The 27,634-nt window shown below is 40.8% G+C and overlaps 1 protein-coding gene across 5 annotated transcripts; it reads right to left on the minus strand.

Moving 5' to 3' along the window:
* Positions 1–363: 363 nt before the first annotated feature.
* Positions 364–27,634, minus strand: LOC122564472 (MARVEL domain-containing protein 3). 5 transcript variants are annotated; one of them, XM_043719412.2, is made up of 4 exons: positions 27,282–27,593; positions 23,032–23,272; positions 21,952–22,136; positions 364–1,678 (listed from the first exon to the last, which is right to left on the minus strand). In XM_043719412.2, the coding sequence occupies exons 2-4, from the start codon at positions 23,232–23,234 to the stop codon at positions 987–989; spliced, it is 1,080 nt and encodes a 359-aa protein (XP_043575347.2). In that variant the 5' UTR covers positions 23,235–23,272; positions 27,282–27,593; the 3' UTR covers positions 364–986. The 5 variants fall into 5 exon arrangements, with proteins under 5 accessions (XP_043575347.2, XP_043575344.2, XP_043575346.2 ...); XM_043719409.2 differs by lacking the exon at positions 364–1,678 and adding an exon at positions 11,940–13,907 and having other exon boundaries at positions 27,282–27,634; XM_043719411.2 differs by lacking the exons at positions 364–1,678; positions 27,282–27,593 and adding exons at positions 11,940–13,907; positions 26,871–27,011.

Genomic DNA, 27,634 nt, shown 5'->3' on the forward strand with positions numbered 1-27,634 from the left:
TGAAACTTAAATTTGTTTATCACCAGTTTAAAATCATAACGTGTTGAATACTGATATGTTGGCATTGCCATCAGCCAAAGATTGACAGCAGACATCCACAACTGAATCATGTGACTTGAAAAACAGCATTCAGATTTTATTTTATACATCTGTATGATATGTACACCAAGTAATATTTGCAATGCATACAATATGGAGAAAGTGAGGACTGCAGATGCTGGAGATCAGAGCTGCAAGTGTGTTGCTGGAAAAGCGCAGCAGGTCAGGCAGCATCCAAGGAGCAGGAGAATCGACGTTTCGGGCATGAGCCCTTCTTTAGGGCCCTGAAGAAGGGCTCATGCCCGAAACATCGATTCTCCTGCTCCTTGGATGCTGCCTGACCTGCTGCATTTTTATGGCAACACATTTTCAGCAATGCATACAATATATCATGTTCTAATTCACTTAATTAGGTATTAAACATGTGTGTGCAGTCATCTCCAAATGATCTAAATATCAAAACCTTTTATAAAATATATACATTAGATTATAAACCTTCACCAGAGTTGTATAATTTAACTTTCAAAAACCATTTTTTCAGCATGTTAAATGGATCAACATTTTCTGTTGTTTTCCCTTGTATTTGGGTCCGTTTTATATTTTCCAATGTTTCAGCCAAGGCCATTATGATCTTAGGACTGGTCGTCTGAATCCATGGATCATCAGAAACAATCCTGATATTGTTTTTGCTTAACATTACAAGATGCACCCTTCCTGCAGGTGTTACTGGATAGCCACCAGAATTGGAAATTCTGAACTAATTTTCCTCTTTTCTATCCCTGGGAGTGGAGTCCAATTTTAATGGTCCCCCACTACACCAGCTGGTGTCAGCTAACACAGTGCAGATCCATGATTTAACATGGAATCCTCCTGATCTACCTGGCTCAACTACTGACTAGTTAAAGGTTGAAACATTTGAAACGCAAAATTTAGTTTGCTTAGCTATCTTAAACAAGAGTTGTGAGCTGTTGGTCAGCCTTATCCTCCTGATGGTTTGTACGTTTAGAATGTTCAAATTCCTCAAAGTCACGTCGGACCGTATTGTTCATGTACATATCTCTGTTAATTTTCTTCAGTGTCCTCAAAGTGAGAAAACTCATTACTGCACTTGCGCAATACAGGCAAGAAGAAATTAAGCCAAATAGTGCAACAGCAGCATCTCCCCCCTGTACATCACAATTCATAAAGGTATAACCGTGACGGGCATATAAGCGGTTTCTTAGCCTACAGACTTCTGTGCTATTTACCAAAATCATAAGATGCAGGTAAAGTCCAACACCCACTATATAGCCGATGCAGGCAAGAATATTAAACACAAATTCAGCCATGAGAAATTTTGGGGAGAGGCGGTGAAGCGGTTTAGCACCACCTACTAAAAAGAGAAGGGTAAGAGATCCCATAACAATGCTAACAGCTACTCCTCCATACACTCCAGGGGTTCTCTGTTGGCTGTACTGCAGGTCAAGATCCCGGATCTGCTCCAACTCAGTGCCTTGAAAAGGGCTGTACGCCGAATCGATGCTGAAAGCACCCGCGCCAAGTCCTCCCATGGACGTGTAGCCAGATATTGCTGCTTGTGCTGCTGCCACACAAATCAGGACCAAGATATTGGTTACAACCTCGCTAAACTGCAAGATACCTGCAAAGAGAAAGCAAACATTTTAAAACCATGCAATCACACAAGGACTTTACATGCAAATCTTAGCAGGACTTATACATTTAATGGTAAAGTCCTAGGGAGAGTTGCTGAACAAAAAGACCTTGGGGTGCAGGTTCATAGCTCCTTGAAAGTAGAGTCACAGGTAGATAGGATAATGAAGGAGATGTTTGGTATGCTTTCCTTTATTGGTCAGAGTATTGAGTATAGGAGTTGGGAGGACATGTTACGACTGTACAGGACATTGGTTAGGCCACTTTTGGAATATTGCGTGCAATTCTGGTCTCCATCCTATTGAAAAGATGTTAGCTTAGAGATGTACAGCATGGAAACAGACCCTTCGGTCCAATCCGTCCATGCCGACCAGATATCCCAACCCAATCTAGTCCCACCTGCCAGCACCCAACCCATATCCCTCCAAACCCTTCCTATTCATATACCCATCCAAATGCCTCTTAAATGTTGCAATTGTACCAGCCACCACCACTCCCATACACATACCACCCCCTGTGTGAAACAATTGCTTCTTAGGTCCCTTTTATATTTTTCCCCTCTCACCCTAAACCTATGCCCTCTAGTTCTGGACTTCCCCAACCCAGGGAAAAGACTTTGTCTATTTATCCTATCCATGCCCCTCATGATTTTGTAAACCTCTACAGGGTCACCCCGACGCTCCAGGGAAAACAGCCCTACCCTGTTCAGCCTCTCCCCATAGCTCAAATCCTCCAACCCTGGCAACATCCTTGTAAACCTTTTCTGAACCCTTCGTTGATACACCTTAAGAAATGCAAAGCTAAACAGGGTCAATGAAGGCAAACAAAATTAAAATATGTCCACTTGTTGAAGTGATTGTATAGGTATCAAGCTCAGAGGGTTTGTTATTATTGCCATTGCATTCTCCAAACTGGTTGACTAATTGGCCATTAAAAATTAATTGATAAAATGATTAGCATTTTGTTCCACAGTTTGACAGATCCTTCAAGCCAGTGGTTAAATTGATTCACAAATTTAAATTTAATAAAGTTATTTATTGATGACAGGGCCATCAAAAGTTTGTCAACTTTTCTGCTAATTATGTAAAAAGGCTGGTTTAGTTACTATTATTAATCTGAAAACCTGGTGACCAAACCTATTGTCATTAAATTGTTGTCACTACCGCCAATCCAAGGCAAGGGCGAAAGCCTTTCACAAAGTGAAAAAACATAGGAAGTTACCAAGTTGATGCTAGAGATCATCCTGAAATGTTGACTTCTCCCTTTCCTTAAATGTGACCTGACCTGCTGAGTATTTCCAGTTTCTATTGCCTGCTGACCTAGCTCTGGAAAGAGCAGGCTGCACCCTATCCTGGCTGATAAATTCAATAAGTCTCCTTTAGAGATGGAAAACTGCCTGTTAATGGTTCCCCACAATCACACTAATCAGACTGCAAGACTTCCTCATAGGCCTGGCCATGCTGGCTGTAAACAGGTCCAAGCAGCAGACTTTGGAGGGTGACTGTCTGGGTGTCTTTGGAGAGGGAGCATGCGATGTCCATCAATGTCTTGAGAGAGAGGTGGGCACTGCAAGGGAATACAGTGCTTTAACTTCCTCCTCCAACTCCAATTTGACTCAGTCCCTTCCTGCTCTAACTCCCCCCCACCCCTGGATGATTTGCTTTGCCCAAAATGGGCAGTGCTTGTTAATATTCAATTGAATAGATGGGTGTTTTTATAGATGGTTACTAGTTTCTGTTGGAAGAAAGGCACTCAGTTGAGAGAGTCTGGGTCAAAAAAAGAAATCACTTTTGGGTAGTTTTGTGGCACCCCAGCATCAGAACCAGAATCTGAGGGTGAAGTCTCACCTCAGGACTCAATGGACAAGAAAGCGGTGTCATAACATGGCTAAAGAGATTTAGCACAATGGAGAGAGAGAGAGAGAGAGAGAGAGAGAGATTGAGAGAGAGAGAGAGAGAGAGAAAGATTGAGAGAGAGAGAGAAAGATTGAGAGAGAGAGAGAAAGATTGAGAGAGAGAGAGAAAGATTGAGAGAGAGAGAGAGAGAGAGAACATATAATAAAAAAAATTTGATAAAGTTACTGTAATAACGCTTGTAAAAAGGAAACTGTACAATTTATTCTCTTGAATGAATTACAGCATGAACTTTAAATACAAAATATCAGACAGAAATATTCAGTTGCTATTTTGTTCTGGTTTAATCTGTGAGTCTTAGAACATACACGCCCCAGTGTCACACTCAAAAATGTTGTTGCAAAACATTGTACCTGAAGCAAAATCTATTTTGTTTCATACATTTTCCTGACATATTTTACATAAACAAATTTGCTATTTCAACTGATAACAGCTGCTACATTTCTTCATTTTATACAATGACCATTTTGTAAAATTTCATTTCATGTGCTATTTTGTTTGCAAAAATAATTCAACAAAACATGTAAAGTTAGGAGGAAAAATTTGAAGAATTAAAAGTTGAGCATTTTCATAAATCATTAGGCAAAGAAAAAAAATTGACGTTACCTTCACTATCACCATATAAAAACTGTAAAATCCCTCTAAAATTTAAATCAATATTTAAGAATATACTGAGGTATAATGTACATATGCAAAAATCTTTCATAATTATACTGTAATCTAATGCTGCTAATATGATTCACAATGTTACAGCACAAATTTGACTTCAGAAAACATTTAGCTGTGTTTTAGAGTAAACAGATCCACTTACACTCAGTACTTTCATCTATGATGAATTTAAAATAAATGCATCATAAAGATACACATTCTTATCTGTTGAAATAATGAAGATGTTGTAGTACTGACTTCTTTGCATCTAGATGCTACAGGAGTGACCTTCCAATTATAAATTCAGCAATCTGGCACTTGCCTCTGAAATAACTCTATGAAGGCCAGCATCCCGTCACCAAATATTTACACATGCGTAGTACACGATTCTGACCCAACTAGTGCTGAGCCACCTCCTAAAGTGAGCAGAACCTCTGACATTGCTTTTTTTTATATATATCTTCAAGTTTTTTTTTAATTAAACAAGATACAGCTTACAAACACTTAACATTAACAGCTGTATAGAGAGAAACAGCAATTTTACAAGGGAGGGGAATGACAAAGCCAGGCCCCAGGCTCCACCGTTCAACCAGTTTTCAGGGAAATTAGAACGTAACTGAAATCCCAACATTCCTGGTTTTTTTTCCTGTTTATATTTATTAAACAATTCACGGTTTACACAAACAATTAACATTTTCAGCTGTTTACAGAGAAACAGCAATTTTACAAGGGAGGGGAATGGCAAAGCCAGGCCCCAAACCCAACATTCCTGTTTATATTTTTTTCCAAGGTGCACGAATCTTTATTCAAATTTCCACCACCAGGAAGAAAGGAAGCACCCAAGTGGCCTGTGACAAGCAGTGCCCTTCACATCAAAGGGCAATGCTGTGTGATACACTCCTGTTTATTTTTTTTTATTCTTGTGCAAGCTATTCTCCTCGTTTATTATTCTTAGCACCATATCTTGCTTCCCATCCTGTCAAGTCATTTTAAACTCTTCCTAACAGCACTAGCAATGATCCACTGAGGAGTGTTTTGTTTTTAATAACTCCACAAAGGCTGGTATCCCGTCACAAAGCCACCCCTGATTGATACGTGGAAAGTCCTTGACATTGATCCAGCTCCCTCAAAGCCAGCTGTCAGAGTGAATAACTGAGGAGTGTTTTTTTTTCCCCAAGGTGCACAAATCTTTATTCAAATTTCCACCACCAGGAAGAAAGGAAACACCCGAGTGGCCAGGAACAAGTAGTGCCCCTCACATCAAAGGGCAATGCTGTGTGATACATTCCTGTTTATATCTGTCAGCCAGCACTCCCTGATTGGATCAGGTTGACAGCCCCAGTCACGGAACCCTCGTACTCTAATGAGATCCACCTGGCTGACCATGCTCCAATCACTGCAGCCTCCAGACTTTGTGGCGGTCACAGAGTTTTGTTGGCTATGTCTTGGCATACCTGAAGATGGTACCCACTGATCACACTCCAAGTCTGTGACTTCTGGGGCACAAACTTTCACAAAATTACCCTGTCAATAATGTATTACCTAAACCTTTCCCCATTTTTGATTTACTGATTAACTTGGGAGTTTTCTGTCTGTCTATTCTCCTTTAAAAAATGAAGCAAGTTCATTTAGTTGGATTCAATCCATCTTATACTAAGTCAGAAAAACAGGACAAACAAGGACTTAATGGTTGAAAATACGGTAACTTTTATCCCCCCTCAGTTATTTGATATTCCTCATCTTTACAACCAAAGTAGTTTACTCTCAAATAACTAAATAAAACAAAACCAGCACAAATCTGACTTCCGAGGAGGAAACGGAGGCTTTTTTGAGATTATTACTAAAACTCAGTTTAGGTGCTGAATTGCTACATTGACAATGATGTAATTATTTAATTAGATTATTTTACAAAGAGTACATAGAATCCCTACAGCAAACAGGCAGGCCTTTCAGCCCATTAAGATCACACCATCCTACTGAAGGTGGTCCCTATCCAGACCCACCCTCCTATTCTCTCCCTCCATTTTCCATGGCTAATCCCACCTAGTCTGCACATCCCTGGACACTACAGGACAATTTAACATGGCCAATTCACCTAACCTGCACATCTTTGGACCAAGGGAGGAAACCAGAGCACCTGGATGAAACCCATGCAGACACAGGGAGAATGTACAAACTCCACGTAAATAGTGGCCCGAGGCTGGAATCAAATCTGGGTCACTGGCACTGAGAGGCAGCTGTGCTAACCACTGAGCCACCGTGCTGCCCGTATGGTACGGTAGGAAGCCAAATGACTCCAGACTAGAGTTTATTTGAAGCTCCTCTCTATCCTCCTTCATTTAAACTCTATCAACATTTTCCATCACTTGCATCTTCATTTGTTTCTTTAAATACACCTTTGTTATTCATCACAACCAATCTGCGTGTCAGTAAGCTCCATATTTTTATAATTCTCTGGGTAAGGTCTTTTAACCCGAATTCTCAATTTGATTTATTACTGATTAACTTATTTTTATAGCTTGTTTTCCATAATCTAGAAGCAGCCAACGTCTTGTCAATATCTCTCACTGAAACCCTTTCATAATCTTAAGAGATCTCTTAATTGGAAACCTCCCAGTCTTGTATTTTGTACAGAATGAGCCCTAGTATGTTCATTCCCTTGTGGTTAGTGAGATCTCTTAACACTGTAGTAATTTTTTAAAAATTATAGTCTCCTTGTGGAAAAACAAAGTCATTTGTAAACCAAAAAATAAAATATGGCTCTAGAGCTTCAACAAACATTAATAAAACTGGAAAATTGACCCATACATATGCACTTTTTTTTTCCTGTAAGCTTAACATATTTCCCACCATCTCTGCAGAATCATAATATTAGCATAAAATATATGTAACAGACTGATGTCACTCAGACAAATACAAGTGTGCAGCTCTGAATGAACCATGAAACTGAAAACTTCTGTAACTAGATGAACAAAGTACACCTGTAAACTTTTCAGAAATCACAAATTAAACAGTTCTGCAAAAATGAGATATTAAAATTCCAATCCTACGTAATCAGAATTTATAAAGCTTCCTGCTGGTACTTAAACATTGATCTTTTAAACTAATTAACTACTGATATAGCAGCAGATTCAATGTTAATTTTAAAACTGAGATTGATAATTTTTTGTAAAGTGAAGTGAAAGGTATTAAACGGAACATGCCAAAAGGCAGGTAAATGAAGTTAGGCCACCGATCAGCCTTAAATCACATTGAATGCCAGAATAGACTTGACGGGCTGAATGGCCTACTCCTGTTCCCAAATAAACAAGTTTTCTCGTAGTGTCAATGGTTAGTAATGCAGCATTGCAGGGTTTTTATATGTTGATTAGTTTATATTTGAATTTGCATTGTTTTTATGCTTTCCATATGCTTTCTTTATTTTCTTGGACAGAAATAATTTCATAAGTGCAATCTGATAATGTTATTCAGCAGGAATTTCAGTTCATTCTTTCAAGGGATATAGGCATTAGCAAGGCCAGTTTTTGTTCAAAATTCCTAACCATCCTCAAGTAGACAACACCACTGCAGAGACTGAGTCTCACCAATTTGGACGTTCCATAACATTAGGAGAATGGCATTAAGCCACTCAAATTATATAGATGGACAACACAATATGGTTCAACAACATAAACAACATAGCTAATAGAATTAAACTTTCCTAAACCTCAAGTGAATGTTAAATACTTAAGATACAAAACAGCACCAATCACGTGTTAGATCCAGTAAGCTATATCCAATATTATTTTTCAACCACCCCTTCTGCTCCACAACCCCCACCGCCAATAGTCTAACCATAGTATGGTGCGAGTTTGTCTCTATTACAGGTGTATAATCTGGTGCAACATGCTTATATTGTCCCTCATAACAACAGAAGCTGGGTGTGGATATGGTGGTATTGAAGAATCTAACAAACAAACACTGCAACCACAAGCACAGGAGTGTCTGGGCTAACACTAAGCATCAATGGCCAACTTATCTCCAGTAGCATGTCATGTTTCATGTGGTTTGCAGTATGATGTAATGAATTGTTTGTACACCCCGCAGGGCACATTATAATGCAGCAAAGAAATTACAAGCATATCTCTTTAAAAAGGTACACTGACACATTGTCTTGTTAAGTTGCTCTGGCTGAGACACATAACATAACATCATTTTCAAAATGTCCAAGCACTCTAGTATTCCTCAGTGAGTCAAAAGAGTGTCCAGGCACTTGCTTGACTTTTCTTCAGATCCTTCCTAAAAGTTGTAAGCCCACTCCTATTGAATCAAAGACAGAAATTCACATCCTACCACACCACATGAAACTCGGCTACCTCCCTGCAATCTTTTCTCGACTTGTCCTTTTCTTTTATTCTTGGACTTTGCTGTTTTAGATCTTCCAAGAAGTCACATTTGGACATTATGGCTGACATTTAGTTTATTCACTAACACCCCTGTATTACTAGACAGATAGTATAGTTTGCATGTCCTACCTATGCATTTTGTGTGTCCTGCCCAGGCCAAACTAAATTACCAAAGGTAAATCACAATGTTTTACAACTGTATGATACATTGGTAATGAAACCATAGACAGTCAAACACTTCACTAAAGAATAATAAAGAATTTCCAACAACTTCCTTTTGCTTAAAAGTATGACAACACACCTCACAAAACAACATTAAGTTAACAAGAGAACAGTTACATTTCTCCAAGTATTCTTTCTTTCACCTTCACAGCACACTACCAAATAAAACTAAAGAATGTCAGCAGTAGTGCAGCTTATATTTTAAGAATATTGTTACATTCTTGTAGTTAATCGAAGCAGATGGACTTGCCTTGATCGTTCATTGCTAAGTACATATCTATCAAAACTACCATTAAAATTATTTTCTTTCTCAACACACTTCTACACATTGAGTAACCCTGTTAACTTTCTGTCTCAAGAAGTCAATGCCAAAAAGGTAATTTGTCCTTTTCACTGTCAATTCATAAAGCATTGCAATGTGTTCTCAGTATCATTTTAAAGTATCCTAGTGCTTCCTAAACATGTTCCCATGGTGACCCCACTGTAAAAGTAGTGAGGAGGTAGGGGTGGGAAGTTGAGGTTTCCAACTTCCAGTTTGGAGAAGCCATGATTGATATCACTGCTCTTGTGATGAATTTCCTCCAACAAAGCAATTTGAAATTCTTCAAGATATAACAAGTAAAAAAATTAGAACTCAAGATGACATGATGAAGGAGGATTCCACCACATAACGCTATCAGAAATTATCAAGTATTTCATCTTGTAGGAAACTTGGCCTTTAACGTATATTTACCATCACATGAACTGAAGTAAAATGAGAATGCAATGTTGTGCTTGAAGTAACATTATTGGCAATTAATATACAGGAGTACAAATTCATTTTTAGCCTAGCTGTACTACACAGCACCTGCTGCCCCTTAGTCTACTAAAGAAGTCACTTAACATCACAAATTTTCCTGAGAGTTATCTGTTAGTTCCAAATAATTGTGGTTTGATCAGCCATCACTAATAAACCCTGAATCAATTAATCAATCAGTTTTCATGTGTTTGGCTGGTTGGGACTTTAGGGCTTTATCCTATACCACTGAGACTCTGCTTCCTTAGACAGTCAATTGAGTCATAGAAGCCGACAGCACAGAAGTCGACTCTCCGCTGGTCAAACACAAACACCTAACAATTTAAAACCCATTTTCCAGCTCTTGGCCCACAGCCTTGCATCTTAAATGTTGTTTCTGTCTCTACCATTCTTATAAGCAGAGAGTTCCAGATTCCCACCACTCTGTAGGTAATTTCAACCCCTGCCATCACATTCCCTCTAAACCTCCTGCCGGTTACTTTAAATCTATGCCCTGGTCTTTGATCTCTCTAATGGGAAAATTTTATACATCTCAATCACGTTCCTCCCATTGTATCCAATCTCTCTTCATAACTCAAACTCTCTACCATCCAATATCCTGGTCAATCATGCTTAGACTCCCCACTCTAAGTCTGGTGCCATCTTTTCTTTCCCTAAAGATAACTAGTCTAACACTCAAGAGTTTCACACTCTTATTTACACTTTATGTACAATTTTGATCTTAATAATATATCTCTAGGATTTTTCAGAGTCTTTATAGCATGTGACTGCTGTCAGTGCTACATCATCTTAAACATCACATCGTTAACATACTCTCATTTTTGCAATGTGTCGTAAAAGGTGGAGAGTCAAAACTATTCTCAATTTTAGATCTGCGAAATGACAAAGGATCGAAAGTCAGGCCAAATGTGCCCTTTCAGCAGGTTTATAATAGTTGGATTGATAGAATAGGTCATTATTTCCTCTTAAACAGAAACCTCGTTACAGCCGCAAATGAAAGGGCATAAACTCACAAAAAAATTCAGAATCCGTCAATATTCTCCAGCTGTTTGATCCAAATTGTTAACCTACCTCCCAAATTCAATCCCTTAGCAGGAATGTATGTTCAGTAAAATGCTTCAGTCCTAGGATGCCATGCAGCTTCCCATCTATAACTTATGGAAATGATTAAGCAAAGCCACAATAAAAGTTGCAGTCATGCGAGGCTACTGGCACATATGTAAATGTCTAGACTTGAAAAAGAGGGGTGACTAATGTACCCATTTTGTAATATTAACTGCCATTACACTTTAAGTGTAACTAGACCCACTGTGTGGATTCAATAATGTACAATGATCAATTCAAATTGGCTATTTTGTCACTGCCATCTGATAATTGCGTTCTTTTTTCCATTTTAGCATTGTGAAGAATCTATCCATTAATAATGGAGAGATTACACACAGATGGGGAGAGTAATTAAATAGTGTAATTAGATTCATATATTCCCATAATAGCTTACCCATCTCAACTTTGAAATATACGTCAGAATGTGACTGCTACATGATGTTGGCATTGGAGTTCTACTTAAATAATCATGCTGAAAAGGAAAAGAAAATCTTACATTTATGTAGCAAATTTACATGACCACTACGCCTCTCTAAGCACTTTTCAGGCAAGGAAATAGTGTATTCACTTTTTTACTGTAGAAAACACAGCAGCTAATTTGTACACAGCAAGCTCCCACAACCGCAACATTGTAATCAGTTTTTATGGTGATGATTGAGGGATAAATATTGGTAAAGACACTAGAGGTGAGATTTGGAGAAATCCACTCATTCTTTTTCTAACCAGTGTTACAGGATATTTCAATATTTGCCTGAGAATACAGATTTAACTTTCCATATGAAAAGGTGGCACCTCTGACAGTGCAGCAACTCTGTCAGCAATGCAGCAAAGCATTAGCCTTGATTTCTGTCCTCAAGTCTCCAAGCTGGACTTGACCTTTCTGACTCAAGAGGTGATTGTGTTAAATATAGCATTTTCCAAGGCATCCGAAAGCAAAATGACCCCTCTACATTAACCATCTACACCGCGGTGTCAAGGGGGTGGCCTACGGTGTGTATGCTGAATCTCCAAGTGGCAGGACTCCGGGTCCTGTTTGAGGGGGGAAGAGGGGGGAAGAGGGGGGAAGAGGGGGGAAGAGGGGGGGAAGAGGGGGGGAAGAGGGGGGGAAGAGGGGGGGAAGAGGGGGGGGAAGAGGGGGGGAAGAGGGGGGGAAGAGGGGGGGAAGAGGGGGGAAAGAGGGGGGGAAGAGGGGGGAGAGCATGCTTTGAGAATGGGGTAGGCACAAAACCCACTGTCTTGCCCAAAACAAAACACATGAAAACGCACATTAATTTCTAATTTCTGCTAATTGTGGCAATGGTAAAAACCAGGAGGTTGAACTTGGCCCATTGTGTAAATCTGACACTCTTGTTTAGAGAAAAAGCTGCAAAATCGCATTACACTTTCTTCCCTGCCCCCTATGTTTCCAGCCCGCTCCTGCCCATGTACACAATAAGATAGAATGTTACTGTCCTTCTATTTAAATACTCTTCAGCAGCATAAGGAGTAGTGGTTCTATAAAGAAGCTGAGTGGAAGCATAAGAGTCAGGTTGCAATTGTGTTCTCCATAACAGGAATTCAGACCCACAGTTTCTGAATGCACAAAGGTTTAGCTATTCATTCACAAAAATTATTACACAAATTTTGCATCAATGTTATACAGTATGCTTTAACCCCAAGACTGGCAAGATTTGGCAGCTTTTGTTTCTAAAACCAGTCATAGATCCGGAGACCTAAAAAATCAGGCAAATGTATCTTGCTGTGTGTATTATTAAAGGTACCATGGCAACATTTGGACAGGACATTTCAGTTAATAACAGCAGGTCTGGCAATAGTTGTAGAGAGAAAATATTTCGAGTTGAACCACCAAAGATAGTTGGGGGAGGCTGAATTTTACATCAATGATGGTGTGGATGCACTGAGTAGAGTACATAGAGAGAGTACCTAAAGAGAAAAAGGGATAGGCAAAACAGAGATTTAATACCTGGCCATAATTTCTCTGTCTCAGCAGCAATCACCTGGACTGCCTATCCCTTTTCTCTCTCACTCTCTCTGGACATTAGGTATTCTATCAGCTCAACTGGATGGACAACTGGTTTGTAATGCTGAAAGATGCCAACAGTATGGGTTCAATTCCCACATCAGCTGAGGTCACTGTAAAGGACTCCCGTTCAATGTCTCTCCTCGCCGGAGGCAGGGTGACCCTCAGGTTAAGCCATCTCCGTTCGACTCTCTTTGATTAGAGAAAGCAGCTAGGGTGACTTTACCTTTAACCTCTTACCCCCAGCTCTACTCTGACATCAGGGTAAATTCGGCCCTTCCCCAGCTATCTTTGAAGGGTCATTGGTCTCAATATGTCAATTGTGTCTTTCTCTCTCTGCAGATGCTATCAGACCTGCTGCGTATTGCCAGCACACACACTGTTTTTGTTTCAGATGTTCAGCATCCACAGTGGTATACATGCTTAAGCTCAAGTTTATATGTATGATAACTGGGATTGAATTGGTGCCAACTCAGGGGATGTAGCAGGATGCCCGACAGAGGTGCCCAGAGGTTTGGTGTATTCTGGTTGCGCTGTGTGCACCTTTCGGTAAGCCAGAACTCCGAGTACCACTTCGGCAACGTACACAATGATCAGCATGACAGCAAAGATGGAAACGGCAACTTCGGTGCCCAGTATGGCACATTTCACCGAACTGTAGCCATGTCTATTGTAGAGTGACTCCCTCTGCTTGCATGTGTCAGTGGCATTAATTTTATGAATGAAGTGAAGGTATAATGCCACTCCAATAAGATAGACCACAGCTGCGAGAGCCTTCACCACACACTCCATGATCAGGAAGTTCAAGACTGTGCTGTCCTGCACAGAGGACCTGTTGTGTTGCATTATGCATCCGGCAACAAGAAAGGCCACGGCAAAAGCAAACAGAATGACACTGAGCCCTACTGCACAGTACACAGTGGCCGACTTCATCCTGTTGTACTGAACATCTAGCTCGCCGATCTGCTGCACTTCGTGATTTAGAAATCCGCTGTTAGCATAGCCCATGTTGTAATAGTAAGTACTCCCGAAGCCTCCGATGCTGTCGAAGCCAGCAGAGGCACTCTGGGTTGCTGCAGCACAGATCAGCACCACCAGGTTCAGAATGATTTCAAAGATCTGCAACAACCCTGCAACAAGCAGATTGAGGAAGTTGTTAGTGCAGGAACAGAGCACACCCAGTCCAACACCTCAACACAACAGATCAACAGAAGATACAGCGGAGGACCAGGGAGTGCAGAAGAGCATTAGACATCAATTCATTTGGCACTATATAATTAAATGTTTTAATTGCAAAGTGTCAGTTGCTAGAGATTGTTATAAATGTTAGATTGTCAGCAATGGTTTTAATAGATAAACTTATAGTTCAAGCAGGAATGTTATGGCATTAATGTCATACAGCATCTGTCTTGCTTTTCTTCTGTGTTTTGCGTTTTTGATATTCGACCATGCTGCTAAAGGAATCTCATACTTTGATCACCTTTATCTTGTAAATTGCTTCCTTTTTTAATTTCAGCTGAACACAGCAAGATGTAGTTACATGACCCATAGGTTCATTTATCTACTTCTTTTGTGGAAGAATTTCATTCAGAATTGGGATATATTAAAATAAAATATCAAAGAAAAAAAATGAAGACGCTGGAGATCCAAGATTATAACTGAAAAAAGAAAGTGGTGGAAACACTGAGCAGGGCAGTGAATATCCATGGAGAGAACACATTATTTTAACATTGCAAATTGGACCTTTCATAAAGACAGACTGAAACTATCTGCTTTCAAAACATTAGCTTTGTTTTTCTCTCTCCATGTACCTATTGAAAGGCTGAGCACTTCTGGTTTGTTTTTAAACCTGCACACATTGCTGTAGTCAAATCTCATTTGTGAATCTTGTTCAGATAGGAATGAAAAAAAAAATGCACAGCACTGCTGTTTCAGAATTGCAGTTTCCATTCTCAAGACAACCTATCTGCCTTGCCATTATGATGAAAGTTCACTATGTTGCATTAGGCAGATAGTACCTGAAAGGGTTAACTGATATCCTAAGAAAAGCTCCTCCCATCAGGATATAAAAGCACTATCCCGAGGAGAAGCTAACTAATGAGTTCTGGAGTTGCAGTATGCAGTCATGTGTACTTACTCTTAAGTCAAGCCTGATATCTCACAGCAGATTACTGTGCATCTCAGATAGCATGTATATTGTTTTTAAGCAGTAAACTTTGGCTGTATATCAAGATGAGACTATCTTCTTCCAAAACTTTGTATTGGGAACAAAAAAGATTGGGGACAGTGAACCTACCTCAAGCATCTCAGCTAGATCTGGTGGACATACCACAACATACAGCACTCCAATGTGGGGAGGATTTTGCAGTATAAACCACATTCTAGCTTCTGAATCTATTTTGGCCCTTCGTCTCCTATTGTGCTGCAACAATATACTATCTGTATATGCTTCCCACTCTTAAAAGGAGCCCAAAGTTCAATTACTATGGTTGCTGCTCTTTCTCTGATGGGACTCATTCAGCCTATAGGCATCTATATTAGTTGACTTTTATTGCTTTTACCAGGATTGGTAAGCCTTTATGCAAGCGTATGAAGTGGAGCACGTCCTCCTCCTTATTGTGGTGTCCGTCTTCTGTTGCTACTTTCCTTAGAAATACCTCAGTTGATTATCCAATCAAAGACTTCACAAGAAGCAGAGTGGAAAGATGAGTATATCCTGTGACAGATCTTAGTGGTCACATTAATGTGGCGTGGGACTCACAGCCACAATCACACTTCAGGTCGTTCCTTTGTCTTTCACACTGCATTGTCCTAGGTTCACTATGGATTCAGTTGAAAGCTATCCACTGTTTTGTCCTGGGAGGGACCTCTGCTGTTGGGTCAATGTAGAGTTGCTGGTTCTTTATAATCATACTGAGATGCTAGGAGCAATGCACTCAGGTCTTCAAGAACTCTGGTCCAATGATCATTAATGCCTGTCCCATATCACCTCCAGATCTCAAAACAAGTTGTTCTATCCACTGAGAGGATACAAGGGGTTTCAACATGGAAATAGGTCATTAGGTCAACCGCGGTCAAGATTCATCTTTCATAAAGGGGGGGGGGGGGGGGGGGGGGGGAGAATTGAATGACAATGCCCTCCAGTTTCAGAATTTAATCCCACCACTCACTTCTTCACTTAAACCATAGGATCATGAAAGACAAAGGAGGGAATTCAGTCAGTCATGCCCATGTTTGTCCCCAGAGGAAAAAAAATCACACGTTGTCTCATTCTTTTGTATTTTTCCTGTGGCCTTACAAACGTTCCACTTCCAGGTCATTTTCTAATTCTCCTTTGTGGCCGCAACTAAACCTGCCTAACACACACTTGTGCAGTGAAATTCAGATCCTAACTACTTAGGTTCTCAATCCTTCCACCAACACAAAAATTTTCTCCCCGTCTATTCTGTTTAGATCCCTATCAAATCTCCTTTCAACTTTGTTCTCCTTGGGGAAACCAGCTCCAGCTTCTCATAAACACACACGTGCTCAGGTTATACATAGAAGTTAGCGGCTTTTGCAGTAATTGGGCTACCAGCTACACAGGTTATTTGAGTCAAGCACTGACAGCAAGTTTATGAACCAATACTTTAACTCAAGCCTAATGTCTGTTAGAGTATTTTGATTAACTAGTTGAATGAAACTGGAAGACACCATTAAAAACTACAGAGAAACGAAACCAGTTATTTTGTAGTAATTAGTTACGACATATTAAAACAGAAGAAGAGCTTTTCATTTACCTTACAGAGAAGGTAATAAAATTGTTCATAAAAATAAAGTTCTGGTGATACTCAGCAGCTCTGGTGTCTGTGGAGAGAAGTGGAGTTAATATTCTTCCTCAGAGCTCCACAGTGTCATCCTGGACTTGAAATGTTAACTCTGTTTCTCTCTCCACAGATGCTGCAGAGCTGCTGAGTTCCTCCAGCACTTTTTTGTTTGCATTTCAGATTTCCAAAATTCACAGTACTTTGTTTTTAAAAATTGGTCATATTCTGCACAATTTATAACTGAGGAGGATGTGCCCATTAGCTGTATCACACGATAGTGCAATTGATGGAAGTTTAATTCTTAAATGAATTAAAGTACCAATTACATTAGAGCACTGCACTGAGTAAACAGGAAACATTAAAAAAAAATCACACCACCAGGTTATAGTCCAACAGGTTTATTCGAAAGTACAAGCTTTCGGAGTAGTACTCCTTCAGTTGGCTAGACAAAGGAACAGCAATCCAAAAGCTTGTACTTCCAAATAAGCCTGTTGGACTATAACCAGGATAGAACTTGTGTGATTTTTAAACTTTGTCCATTGCAGTCCAACACTGGCACCTCCATATCATAAACAGGATTAGGAAGCACAAGAAGCACACATATAACAAATTAACATCTGAGCTTTCAAAATATCACGCTACAGTTCTTGCAAATTCAGGATTAACCGCTTTATTTTCACAGAAAGTTTCAATCTGAATACTTAACTAAGGTGCCCCATGTAAACGAGACCTCCTCCAGCACACAAGGGATCTTGGAGTGCAGCACCATTGCACGAGGTGAAGCAGCAACTCATGAAAGCAATGTATGAAAGTGTAATGGTAGCAATTCAAAGTTGCAAAAACAGCTCTTCCGGCATCACACTGTTACCCCCCTTACACTACCAAGGGAAGTGGATAAAGTTGGTGCGTATAAATACAACAAACATTATCTAATGGCACTGAACCCTCCATACCCAAATGCCTAGGGAAACCAAAGTTGCAAGGAGATTGGACAGATGTCTAAACAGAATAGATATGGGAGAAAATTTTGCGTTGGTGGAAGGATTGAGAACCAAAAGTAGTTAGGATCTGAATTTTACTGCACAAGTGCGTGGTAGGCAGATTTAGTTGTGACCACAAAATGAGAGAAAAAAAAACCAGAACACAGTACTACCTTTTCAGACCAATAAGCTGAAGAACTTCAGCATAAAGCAAAATACAGAAAATCTTAATAAGCTCATTCTAACTTGCAGATCATTTCAAACAGTGGGTAACTATTTATGTGAAGGACTGCATGCACTGAGATAATCATCCCTCTATATTCATGAGGGTTCAATTCCTGAGGACCTCCGCGAATGAAGAAATTTGTAAATGCGGAGCTCGTTAAAAAATAGGTTAAAAGTAGGTTAAATGCCTGCTGATGTTGATTTTTATTGATACCTATGTTTCGGCCTGGATGGGTGAATTCACAATTCATGATTTCATGGACACCAGGGATTTACTGTATTTGAATAATAGGCAGTGACAGTTAAATTTTATTAAGTAATCAGTTTCCTTTCTTTCAAATTATTTAAACATTGTTGCTCTCCAGTTCTAAGCAAAACCACCACGTACCTTATGAAACAGAACCTTTGTGCTTTTGCAGCTATAGTGCAGGCTGCCTACACAGTGACGAACAGTGAAAGCATATTTCACAAGCAGTCTGGAATGTAATTAGGCTCATACCAGGAATAAGTATCTGGTGTCATCTGCAGAGCACCTGGCTACATAACAAACACAGACTATTTGATGGAATCCTCAAACTCTAGAAAGTTAGACCTCAATTCAGTTTGGAAATTACCAAGACAGTAGGAATTAAGGCAACTTAGATATTCCATCACAAGCTCATTCATGAAGCCGTCCCAAATCTTGGGCCTAACAGCAGCATATCTGGCACAATTTCTGTGGGATCTGACAGACAGAGGGTCCTTCACATTGTCCCACTCCCCAGCCAATCGCAACCACCCACCCAACAAACCCCATCTAATAGGAAATTGGAATTCTTTGAAAAATCCATTTGTGCCAAGTGCTTAGAAAGAAATCAATCCTCCTGCATGCTTCGATAAATTTTGCTTTGCCTGGGAAAAACAAAAAGAACTTCGTGTCTGAAGAAATCTCTGCCATTTATTGCAACAGAGCATGGACAGAAAAATACATCACAACATCACATGCTTATGCTGTAACTCAATAGCCACTTTATAGCCTGGGGTTCAATGGTCACATCATACAACACAGGTTTCAATACAGTGACAACATAACACCTACATCACTGAAGAATTGATTGAATGGGTGTGGCTTGATATTTCTTCCCTGAAGCTAAGCTGGTTAAAACTGGTTTGGTTACTGTAGTTTCACAGGGACAAATCTGGAACCATTCCAACAGAAACTCCAAAGTAATGTGCAACAAAAAAGAAGTATATTTTCTTCCTTTTAGTTTTCCTGTGACCTCTTTATACAAACTTGTAGTTCACACTTTTTAAACTTCTCCTGAACCAGAAGAGAACCATGAATGACAATATACTACAGGACATACTGGGTAAAAGGTAAAGTCACCACAATCCCAGAGGGCTACTCTGTCATGAAGGAGAGGCAACTGATGGTGACTTTAACCCGAGGGTCACCATGCCTCAGGCAAGGGGAGACACTGAGAAGATGGAATCGTCATAGTAATCTCAGTCACTGTGGGAAGTGAATCTGTGTTGTTGGCACGTTGACCAGCTAATGATCTCAGACCGCAGAACTCCAACTCCCAAACTGTACTGTCCACACAACCCTCCAAAGTGTGGCAACTTGTGAGAAGCTGAAGTTTTTTAAAAAATCCACTCATGGGCATCACTGGCTGGTGAAAATTGATTGCCTGTCCCTACTTGTCTTTGAGAAGGTGGTATTGAGCTGCCTTCTTGAACTGCTGCAATCCACCTGCTGTCGGTTGTTCCACAATGTCATCAGGGAGGGAATTTCAGGATTTTGACCAAGTGATGATGAGGGAGTGGACAAAAATGACTGACTTCTATTTATGTAATGCATTTTTAACATCCAAGGGGTGTCTCAAAGCTTTTTTGCAGCCGATGTAGGACTTTTGAAACCAATGTGCACACAGCAAGATTCCACAACAGTGTGCTTATGTCCAGTTCCCTGAATATGTGATGTGGAATGAGCAATAAATATTTGGCCAGGACACCATGCTCCTATGGTTCTTCAAAACTAGCGTCATGGGATCCTTTATATTGAGCTGGGCAGACAGATGAAATCTTAATTGAATGTCCCATCCAAAAGATGGCATCTTTGACAATGTGGCTGATGCTCTCCCAGTAACGTCAACGTTGATCAGCGTGCTAAAGACCTGCAGTAGAACTTAAACCCAGAGCGAGTTATAACTAACACACGGCTGACCTTAAAGGTGTTCATTCAGAACTGAGACATGAAGCACAGAAAATCAGGTCTTCCCTACCTGATGAGGTTCAGGAAACAAAAATAAAGACTCCGTAGTGTAGCAGCACACTTTTAAAAATATATTGAAAATTTATACTGAGATTAAGTTATTTAAGAAGATAATGTACTTTCTTAGTAAATCCCTCTGGTTTCTCTACCCAGCTTCAAGACTCATCTTCTCAACAACACCTTGGGTCATCCATCCTACTGCACATTTGACTGATACGCTTTACCTGTGTTGTAAAGATTCCTAATTCACCTTGCACCTATTGAGACCTTAAAATAATATTTGGAATCTACCTCGGGTACTTCAACCATTTTTAAACCCCTGTCAACCGTTTCCAATGCTGAGTTGCAGGCTCAATCTTACTAACAGGTCCTAATTGGGAAATTGTCTCAAACCAGGTTATTGGTTGAGGGCTGTGCTGGTTTCCAGAAATGCTGAAGACAGCAAAAAGCAACTTAAGTCTAAGAAAAGAAAATCACAGGCAAAGACACGCAACCAAGAGCTGCCAATCTGACTACGGTGAGCTGTGTCAGCCATGACCCAGTTAATGAACTCTTGTCTCTGAATCATAAGATCTGATTTCAAGCACTATTCCCCAAGACTCAAGGACAAAAGTTCAGATTGACATTCAAATGCAACACTGATGGAGTGCTGTATTACTACAGGTGTTGTCTCTTGGTTGAGATCTTTAACAGAGAGCCCCCATGCTTGTCCAGGTAGATGGATCTTGTGGCACTTTGGATGTGAACACTGGAGTATGGTAGTAAGTTTGCAGATGACACCAAAATTGGAGGTGTAGTGGACAGTGAAGGACTTTACCTCAGAGTACAGTGGGATCTTGATCAGATGGACCAAATGGGCTGAGGAGCGGCAGAGAGAGTTTAGTTTAGATAAACGGGAGGTGCTGTACTTTGAAAAGGAAAATCAAGTCAGGACTTAGACACTTAATGATAAGGCCCTGGAGAGTGTTGCTGAACAAAGAGACCTTGGAGTGCAGGTTCACAGCTCCTTGAAAGCAGAGTCGCAGCATAGTGAAGGAGGCATTTGGTATGCTTGCCTTTAGTGCTCAGTGCATTTAATAAAGGAGTTGGGCAGTCATGTTGCGGCTGTAAAGGACATTGGGTTCGGCCACTTTTGGAATACCGCATGCAATTCTGGTCTTCCTGCTCTAGGAAGGATGTTGTGAAATTTGAAAGGGTTCAGGAAAGATTGAGAGGGTTGGAGGGTTTACACTATAGGGAGAGGCTGAACAGGCTCGGGTTATTTTCCCTGGAGCCGCGGAGGCTGAGGGGTGACTTTACAGAGGTTTAGAAAATCACAAGGAGCGGGTGAATAGCCAAGGTCTTTTCCCTGGGATGGGGGAGTCCAGATCTAGAGGCCAACCAACTGAATATTGACCCTTCCACCAATGGAAATAATCAGACAACACAGATTTGAGATAATTCTTGAGAATCAGAGGGTAGGTTAGGAAAGTATTTTAATAGTGAAAAGTAATGATCTGGAATCCACTGCTAATAGGGCTGGTGGAAGAACATTCCAGACTGAAAAAAATGGGCAGGCATTTAAACTGCACCTTTCACAACCAGAAGACTTACCCAGATTCAACTGTATTGTTATCAAAATATTGCAATATTGCATTGTGAATCTTTTGTATTGTCAGAATATCTGGTCCCAAACAAGAAATCAAGTAAATTTGCTGTATGACAAACACCCAGGTACTAATATATCGAGGTGAAATTCAATGGAATGTTTAACCATTTTCAGCAAACCAGTGTCACTATTAAATGAACACCGACAAACTATAAACTTAATCACCCGCATCCCCAAGATAAAAACATTCCATATTTCAACTTAAAAATGAAACAGTGAAATGTCATTCATTATCATTCGACTCAGTCACACTGTACATACCTCTTCTTGAGCACATGTAGGAGCACTTTGTCCCAAACGATTCTTTGGGAGGAGGAGGAGGAGTGTTCGTTAGTGATGGTGAGCTGTAATAAGGTGGTGAGGAAGAAGATGGCCGACTGTTTGGGTGAGATGGTGGTACTCTAGAACCAGGAGGTTGGGAGTATTCTTCTCGTGAATCATGTTTACTGAAACAAAGCATTTTTTTAAACTCAATCATCTGTTTTCAATGGTGTTTAAAGATTTGTAACAGGTTTAATATTTACAAGTGGGTTCAAGTTACTGTCTGTGCATGCAGTGCAGTTTAGCACACAATCTTACTGGATTAATACATACACTGTTGTGGAGTACACGAATTCCACCATAAAACATATGCATCAAGTTGCTACTTTATCATTGGTTTTTAGAAATCCCTTTCAATAAATAACTTGGTATTTTAACTGAGCTTTCAATTCCACTTTCATAAAAACAAATCTCGGTCCTACTTTAATTTTTCATTAAAGGGTCAGCTGGGATGGACCAATCCCTTCTCCATTTGGAATATCTCGAATATTTTTGGCGGGTTAGACTAGCCAGGCCTTGGATTCAGACTGGCCCATTACAAAGGAGATCACTGTCTTTTCTAACATCTTTGTGTTGTGCTCAGCATAGGCACTGGTCCTGAAATTGTACACTAAGTAAATGAAAGTTACTGTACTTGATGCTACATGATTAACAGAATAAAGAAAATGTTACATGCTGTCACTGGACCAGTAAGCCAGAAACACAGCTAATATTCTGAGAACAAGGGTTCTTTTCCTACCATGGAGATGGTGAAAGTTGAATTTAGTAAAATTTGGAATAAAAAATATGCCTAATGCTAACCATGTGGCCACTGTCGATTGTTAGAAAAGCCTAGATGGTTCCTTTTGGGAAGGAAATCTGATACCCTTACCAGTCTGACCTACAGCAATGTGTTTGGCAGTTAACTGCTTTCTGGGCAATTAGGGAGAGGCAACACATGTGGGCCTAACTAATGACATCCACTTCCCATGACTGAACAAATACAAAACAAAAAGATGGAGAAGTTATAAGCGAGCATACCTTTCGCTTGGAGAGTACGATTGTCGGGAAGAATTGGGTTTGCTTTGGTGAGACTCCCTGTAATCTCGACGATCTTCTCTGCTACGTTTGCCAGAATGATTGTTCTCGGAACTCGTGTGGTCTTGATATCTTTTTTCCCGATGAGGTCTATTTGAAGGTCGATTTCTATCAGAACCTCTTGGAACTTTATTAACATCAGACATTCTGCTGTTTCATTTGTTCCCAGGTCTTCACATCAAATCTGAAGATGTAAGTACATTTATGGAATAGAATCATAAAGTGGTTACTGCACAAGCAAAGGCTATTCAGCCCATCAAATCCAACCTGGTTCTCAGTAGGTGCAATTTGGCTAGTTCCACTGCCCTCCCCTTGTCCCATAACCCTGAAATATTACACCGAGGAAAAATATTTTTGTTTATTAAATCACTTTGCAGTAAACAGAACACAACAATAACTTACATTTATATAGCACCTTTACTATAATTAAGCATCGCAAAAGTCTTCATGGGGCATCATTTTGTAAAGCTTGACATTGTACCACATAGGTTAGATGAGCAAAGTTTGGTTAAAAGTCCAGGTTTCAAGGAATCTTTTTAAAAAGGAGGAAAGAGAGGAAGAGAGGTTTAAAGGAAGAATTCCAGAGCTTATGGCCTATCCTGAAGAGATGGCCATCAACAGTAGGGCAATTGAAATCAGACATGCTCAAGAGTCCAGAATTACAGAAGCACAGAAAATTGAGAGGTTGGAGAAAAGTACAGTAATAGGGAAGGCAACAAGCAGGTCAGATTGGAAAGCAAGAACGGGAATGTCAAAGCGATTTAAAAATGCATTCGCATTTCCAAAACACTGGGATATGTACTTGAAGACTTGTACTTACAGGGCTACAAACTAACAGCTGAAAAGTGGAATCAGGCTGAACTCTCTTTTCGGAGAAAGTGAGGATTGTCAATGCTGGAGATCAGAGTCGAAGAGTGTGGCGCTGGGAAAGCACAGCCATACAGACAGAATCCGAGGAGCACGAGAGTCAATGTTTCGGGCATAAGCCCTTCATCAGGAATGAAGCTTGTGTGCCAAGGGGGCTGAGAGATAAATGGGAGGGGGTGGGGCTGAGTGGGTGTGTGGGGGAAGGTAGCTGGGAATGCTATAGGTAGATGAAGGTGAGGGTGAAAGTAATAGGTCAGAGGGGAGGGTGGAGCAGATAGGTTGGAAGGAAGATGGGCAGGTAGGACAGGTCAAGGGAACAGTGCCAAGTTGGAAGGTTGGGTCTGGGATGAAATGGGGGGAGGGGAAATGAGGAAATTCATATTGATCCTGTGCGGTTGAAGTGTCCCAAGATGGAAGATAAGGTGTTCTTCCTCCAGGCGTCAGACTGTAAGGGTCGGTGATAGAGGCGGCCCAACATCTGCACATCCTTGGCAGAGTGGGAGAGGGAGTTGAGGTGTCCAGCCACGGGATGTTCGGGTTGGTTGGTGCGAGTGTCCCAGAGGTGTTCTCTGAAACGATCCGCAAGTTGGCATCCTGTCTCTCCAGTGTAGAGGAGATCACATCAGGTGCAACAGTTGCAGTCGAGGACGTGTGTGGTGGTACAGGTAAATTTCTGTCAAATGTGAAAGTATCCTTTGGGGCCTTGGATGGAGATGAGGGTGGGGAGGTGTGGGGGCAGATTTTGCACTTCCTGCGATGGCAGGGGATGGTGCCAGAAGGGGAGAGTGGGTTGGTGGGGGCGCATGGACCTGACAAGGGACTCGTGAAGGAATGATCTGTCTGAAACGCAGATAGGGATGGTGAGGGAAAGATCCCTGACCTATCACTTTCAGCCCCACCTTCATCTACCCATCGCATTCTCAGCTACCTTTCCCCCATGCCCACCCCTCCTCCCATTTATCTCTCAACCCCCCTTGGCCCACAAGCCTCATTCCTGACGAAGAGCTTATGCTTGAAAAGTCGACTCTCCTGCTTCTCGGATGCTGCCTGACCTGCTGTGCTTTTCCAGCACCACACCGAACAACTTTTTTGGATAGCACAGACATGATGGGTCAAATGGACTCTTGCTGTGAAACAAATATCCTGGAAGGGCAACATAGTGTCATAGAAACGTACAGCACGGAAACAGATCTTTCGGTCCAACTCGTCTATGCTGATCAGATATCCTAACCTAATCTAGTCCCATTTGCCAGCATTTGGCCCATATTCCTTCCTATTCATATACCCATCCAGATGCCTTTAAAATGTTGTAATTGTACCAGCCTCCACTACTTCCTCTGGCAGCTCATTCCATACACGTACCACCCTCTGAGTGAAAATGTTGCCCCTTAAATCTCTTTCAAATCATTCCCCTCTCATCCTAAACCTATGCCCTCTAGTTCTGGACTCCGCCACCCCAGGGAAAATACCTTGTCTATTTATTCTATCCATGCCCCTCATGATTTTATAATGTCTCTCAGGTCACCCCTCAGCCTCTGACCTCCAGGAAAAACAGCCCCAGCCTATTCAACCTCTCTCTACAGCTCAAATCCTGCAAACCTGGCAATATTCTTGTAAATCTTTTCTGAACCCTTTCAAGTTTCACAACATCCTTCTGATTTGGAGGGAGACCAGAATTGCAAACAATACACTATTCCAAAAGTGGCCTAAGTACTATTCGCTTTCGATTCCACCAAAATACAAGATCAATTGTCAAGATGGTTAAGGTACACAAATTGGAATGTTCAAGACTCCGGAGAGTTTAGTGACTGTTCCAAATTCTCGAATCCAGAATTTTTTTCTTATAAACCTGTATGAGGTCAACCTCTACAAGATCACCCCTCAATCTCTGACTCTATGCGGGGGAAAAAGCCCCAGTCTAGTCAGCTTCTCCTTTTTGCTCAAACCCTCCACTCTTTATAGAGGTTTATAAAATCATGAGGGACATAGAAAAGGGTGAATTGCCAAGGTCCTTTTCCAAGGGTTGGGGAATCGAAAACTAGAGGGCATAGGTTTAAGGTGAGAGGGGAAATATTTCGAAAAGGACCTGAGGGTTATCTTTTTCCATGCAGAGAGTGGTGTGTCTATGGAACGAGCTGCCAAAGAAACAGTTGGAGGCGGGTACAATTACAATGCATGTGGATGAGTACATGTATAGGAAGGGTTTAAAAAGGGACATGGGCCAAACACTGGCAAATGGGACTAGATCAGATTGGGCATGTCTGGTCAGCAGGAATAAGTTAGACTGAAGGGTCCATTACTGTGCTGTATGAAGCACCCTTTCAAAGTACATCAGATTTGTTATTTATAGTTTCTTTTGACAGGTTACAGTTTAGCAGAAGCAGGACAAGTTGAAACATGCTAACAAGAAAAACAAGCAACGCATAAACAATTCAATACTTTTACAGAATATATCCAGCTTTTGTTTTGCTACAGCTGCCTAGTAGGTTATATGGATTTATCTTTTAAGATACTGAAGGGCAGTGAAAGGTAAGTTTGGTAATGAATGCCAAAATTGATATGCTATTTAACAACACTCTTAAAACACGGGTTCTGCTTTTGTTTCCTTCCATTTAGAGTGGGAGGAGACTGATGTGTTTTCAAGAGCTCAATCCAAAAGCAGCCATTTCCAATTCACCTACAGAAGTGTCTTTTTTTGGTAGTTAAATAACAAATTGACACATTCCGAGGCAGTAAAACTTGGGACTTGATTGAGGGGGAAGATTTTTCAAAAGAAATGCCCGATTTGTCGGTAGGAGATTATAGCTAAACCATTTTCACTCAGGTTAGGCTGTGGATTCATCCGGTACAGAGCAAATTAAACCACGCTGGACAAACAGCGGCTTCACTTTTTTTTATTTCAGAAATATACTTACAAACAGCGGCTTCACAGTTAAAGCGGGGATAGTGCTTCCCACTGGTGAAGTCCACTCGGCCCGACCTACGTGTGCTAGAGGAGATTGACAACACTCTCTAAGTCAGATCACCCTAATAGGACAACCACCTGATGAAGGAGCAGCGCTCCGAAAACTAGCTTCCAAATAAACCTGTTGGACTGTAACCTGGTGTCATGTGATTTTTAACTTTATCCACCTCAGTCCAACACCGGCATCTCCAAATCACCCTAATAGGACCAGAATTAGGCCAATCGTTCGCCCCAATCGAAGTCCCAGGTGTTTAGATATATGTATGTATGCATGTGTGTGTAAAAGAAAGGAAAGATAAGGTGTAAATAAGGCGGAAAAAGGCTTATCCAAACTCAGCTCAAACCAAGATAAAGTCCTCACCTTTCATCAGCAGCGTCTTGCTGGCAAACTGAAACCAGGCGGTTAAAAAAGCAGGGAATAAACTGGTTATTCCGGTTCCACAAACTACAGCAAATGGTGAGCCGAGTTCACCAAAGATGGAAGAAACTGCTTAAAAGTTGAAAAAAAGACTCCCCTGTAAAGTTCATATCAACTCCATAAAACGCTGTAACCGGCCCACAGGGTTCAGTTTTCGGGTTAACGATTAAACCAGCAAACTGATTGTGCCCCGAGCAGGAGAGAATCCAATCTCTGTCAGTCCCTGCTCCCCCTCACCTGAACCTTTCACTCTGGAAGCTAACCTGTAGGGGGCGGCGATTATATTACAATTGAAA

Source organism: Chiloscyllium plagiosum, unplaced genomic scaffold (assembly GCF_037043375.1).
Source record: "Chiloscyllium plagiosum isolate Xiang-an unplaced genomic scaffold, Cpla_swu_hap1 HiC_scaffold_34, whole genome shotgun sequence".
Classification (NCBI taxonomy): Eukaryota; Metazoa; Chordata; class Chondrichthyes; order Orectolobiformes; family Hemiscylliidae; genus Chiloscyllium; species Chiloscyllium plagiosum.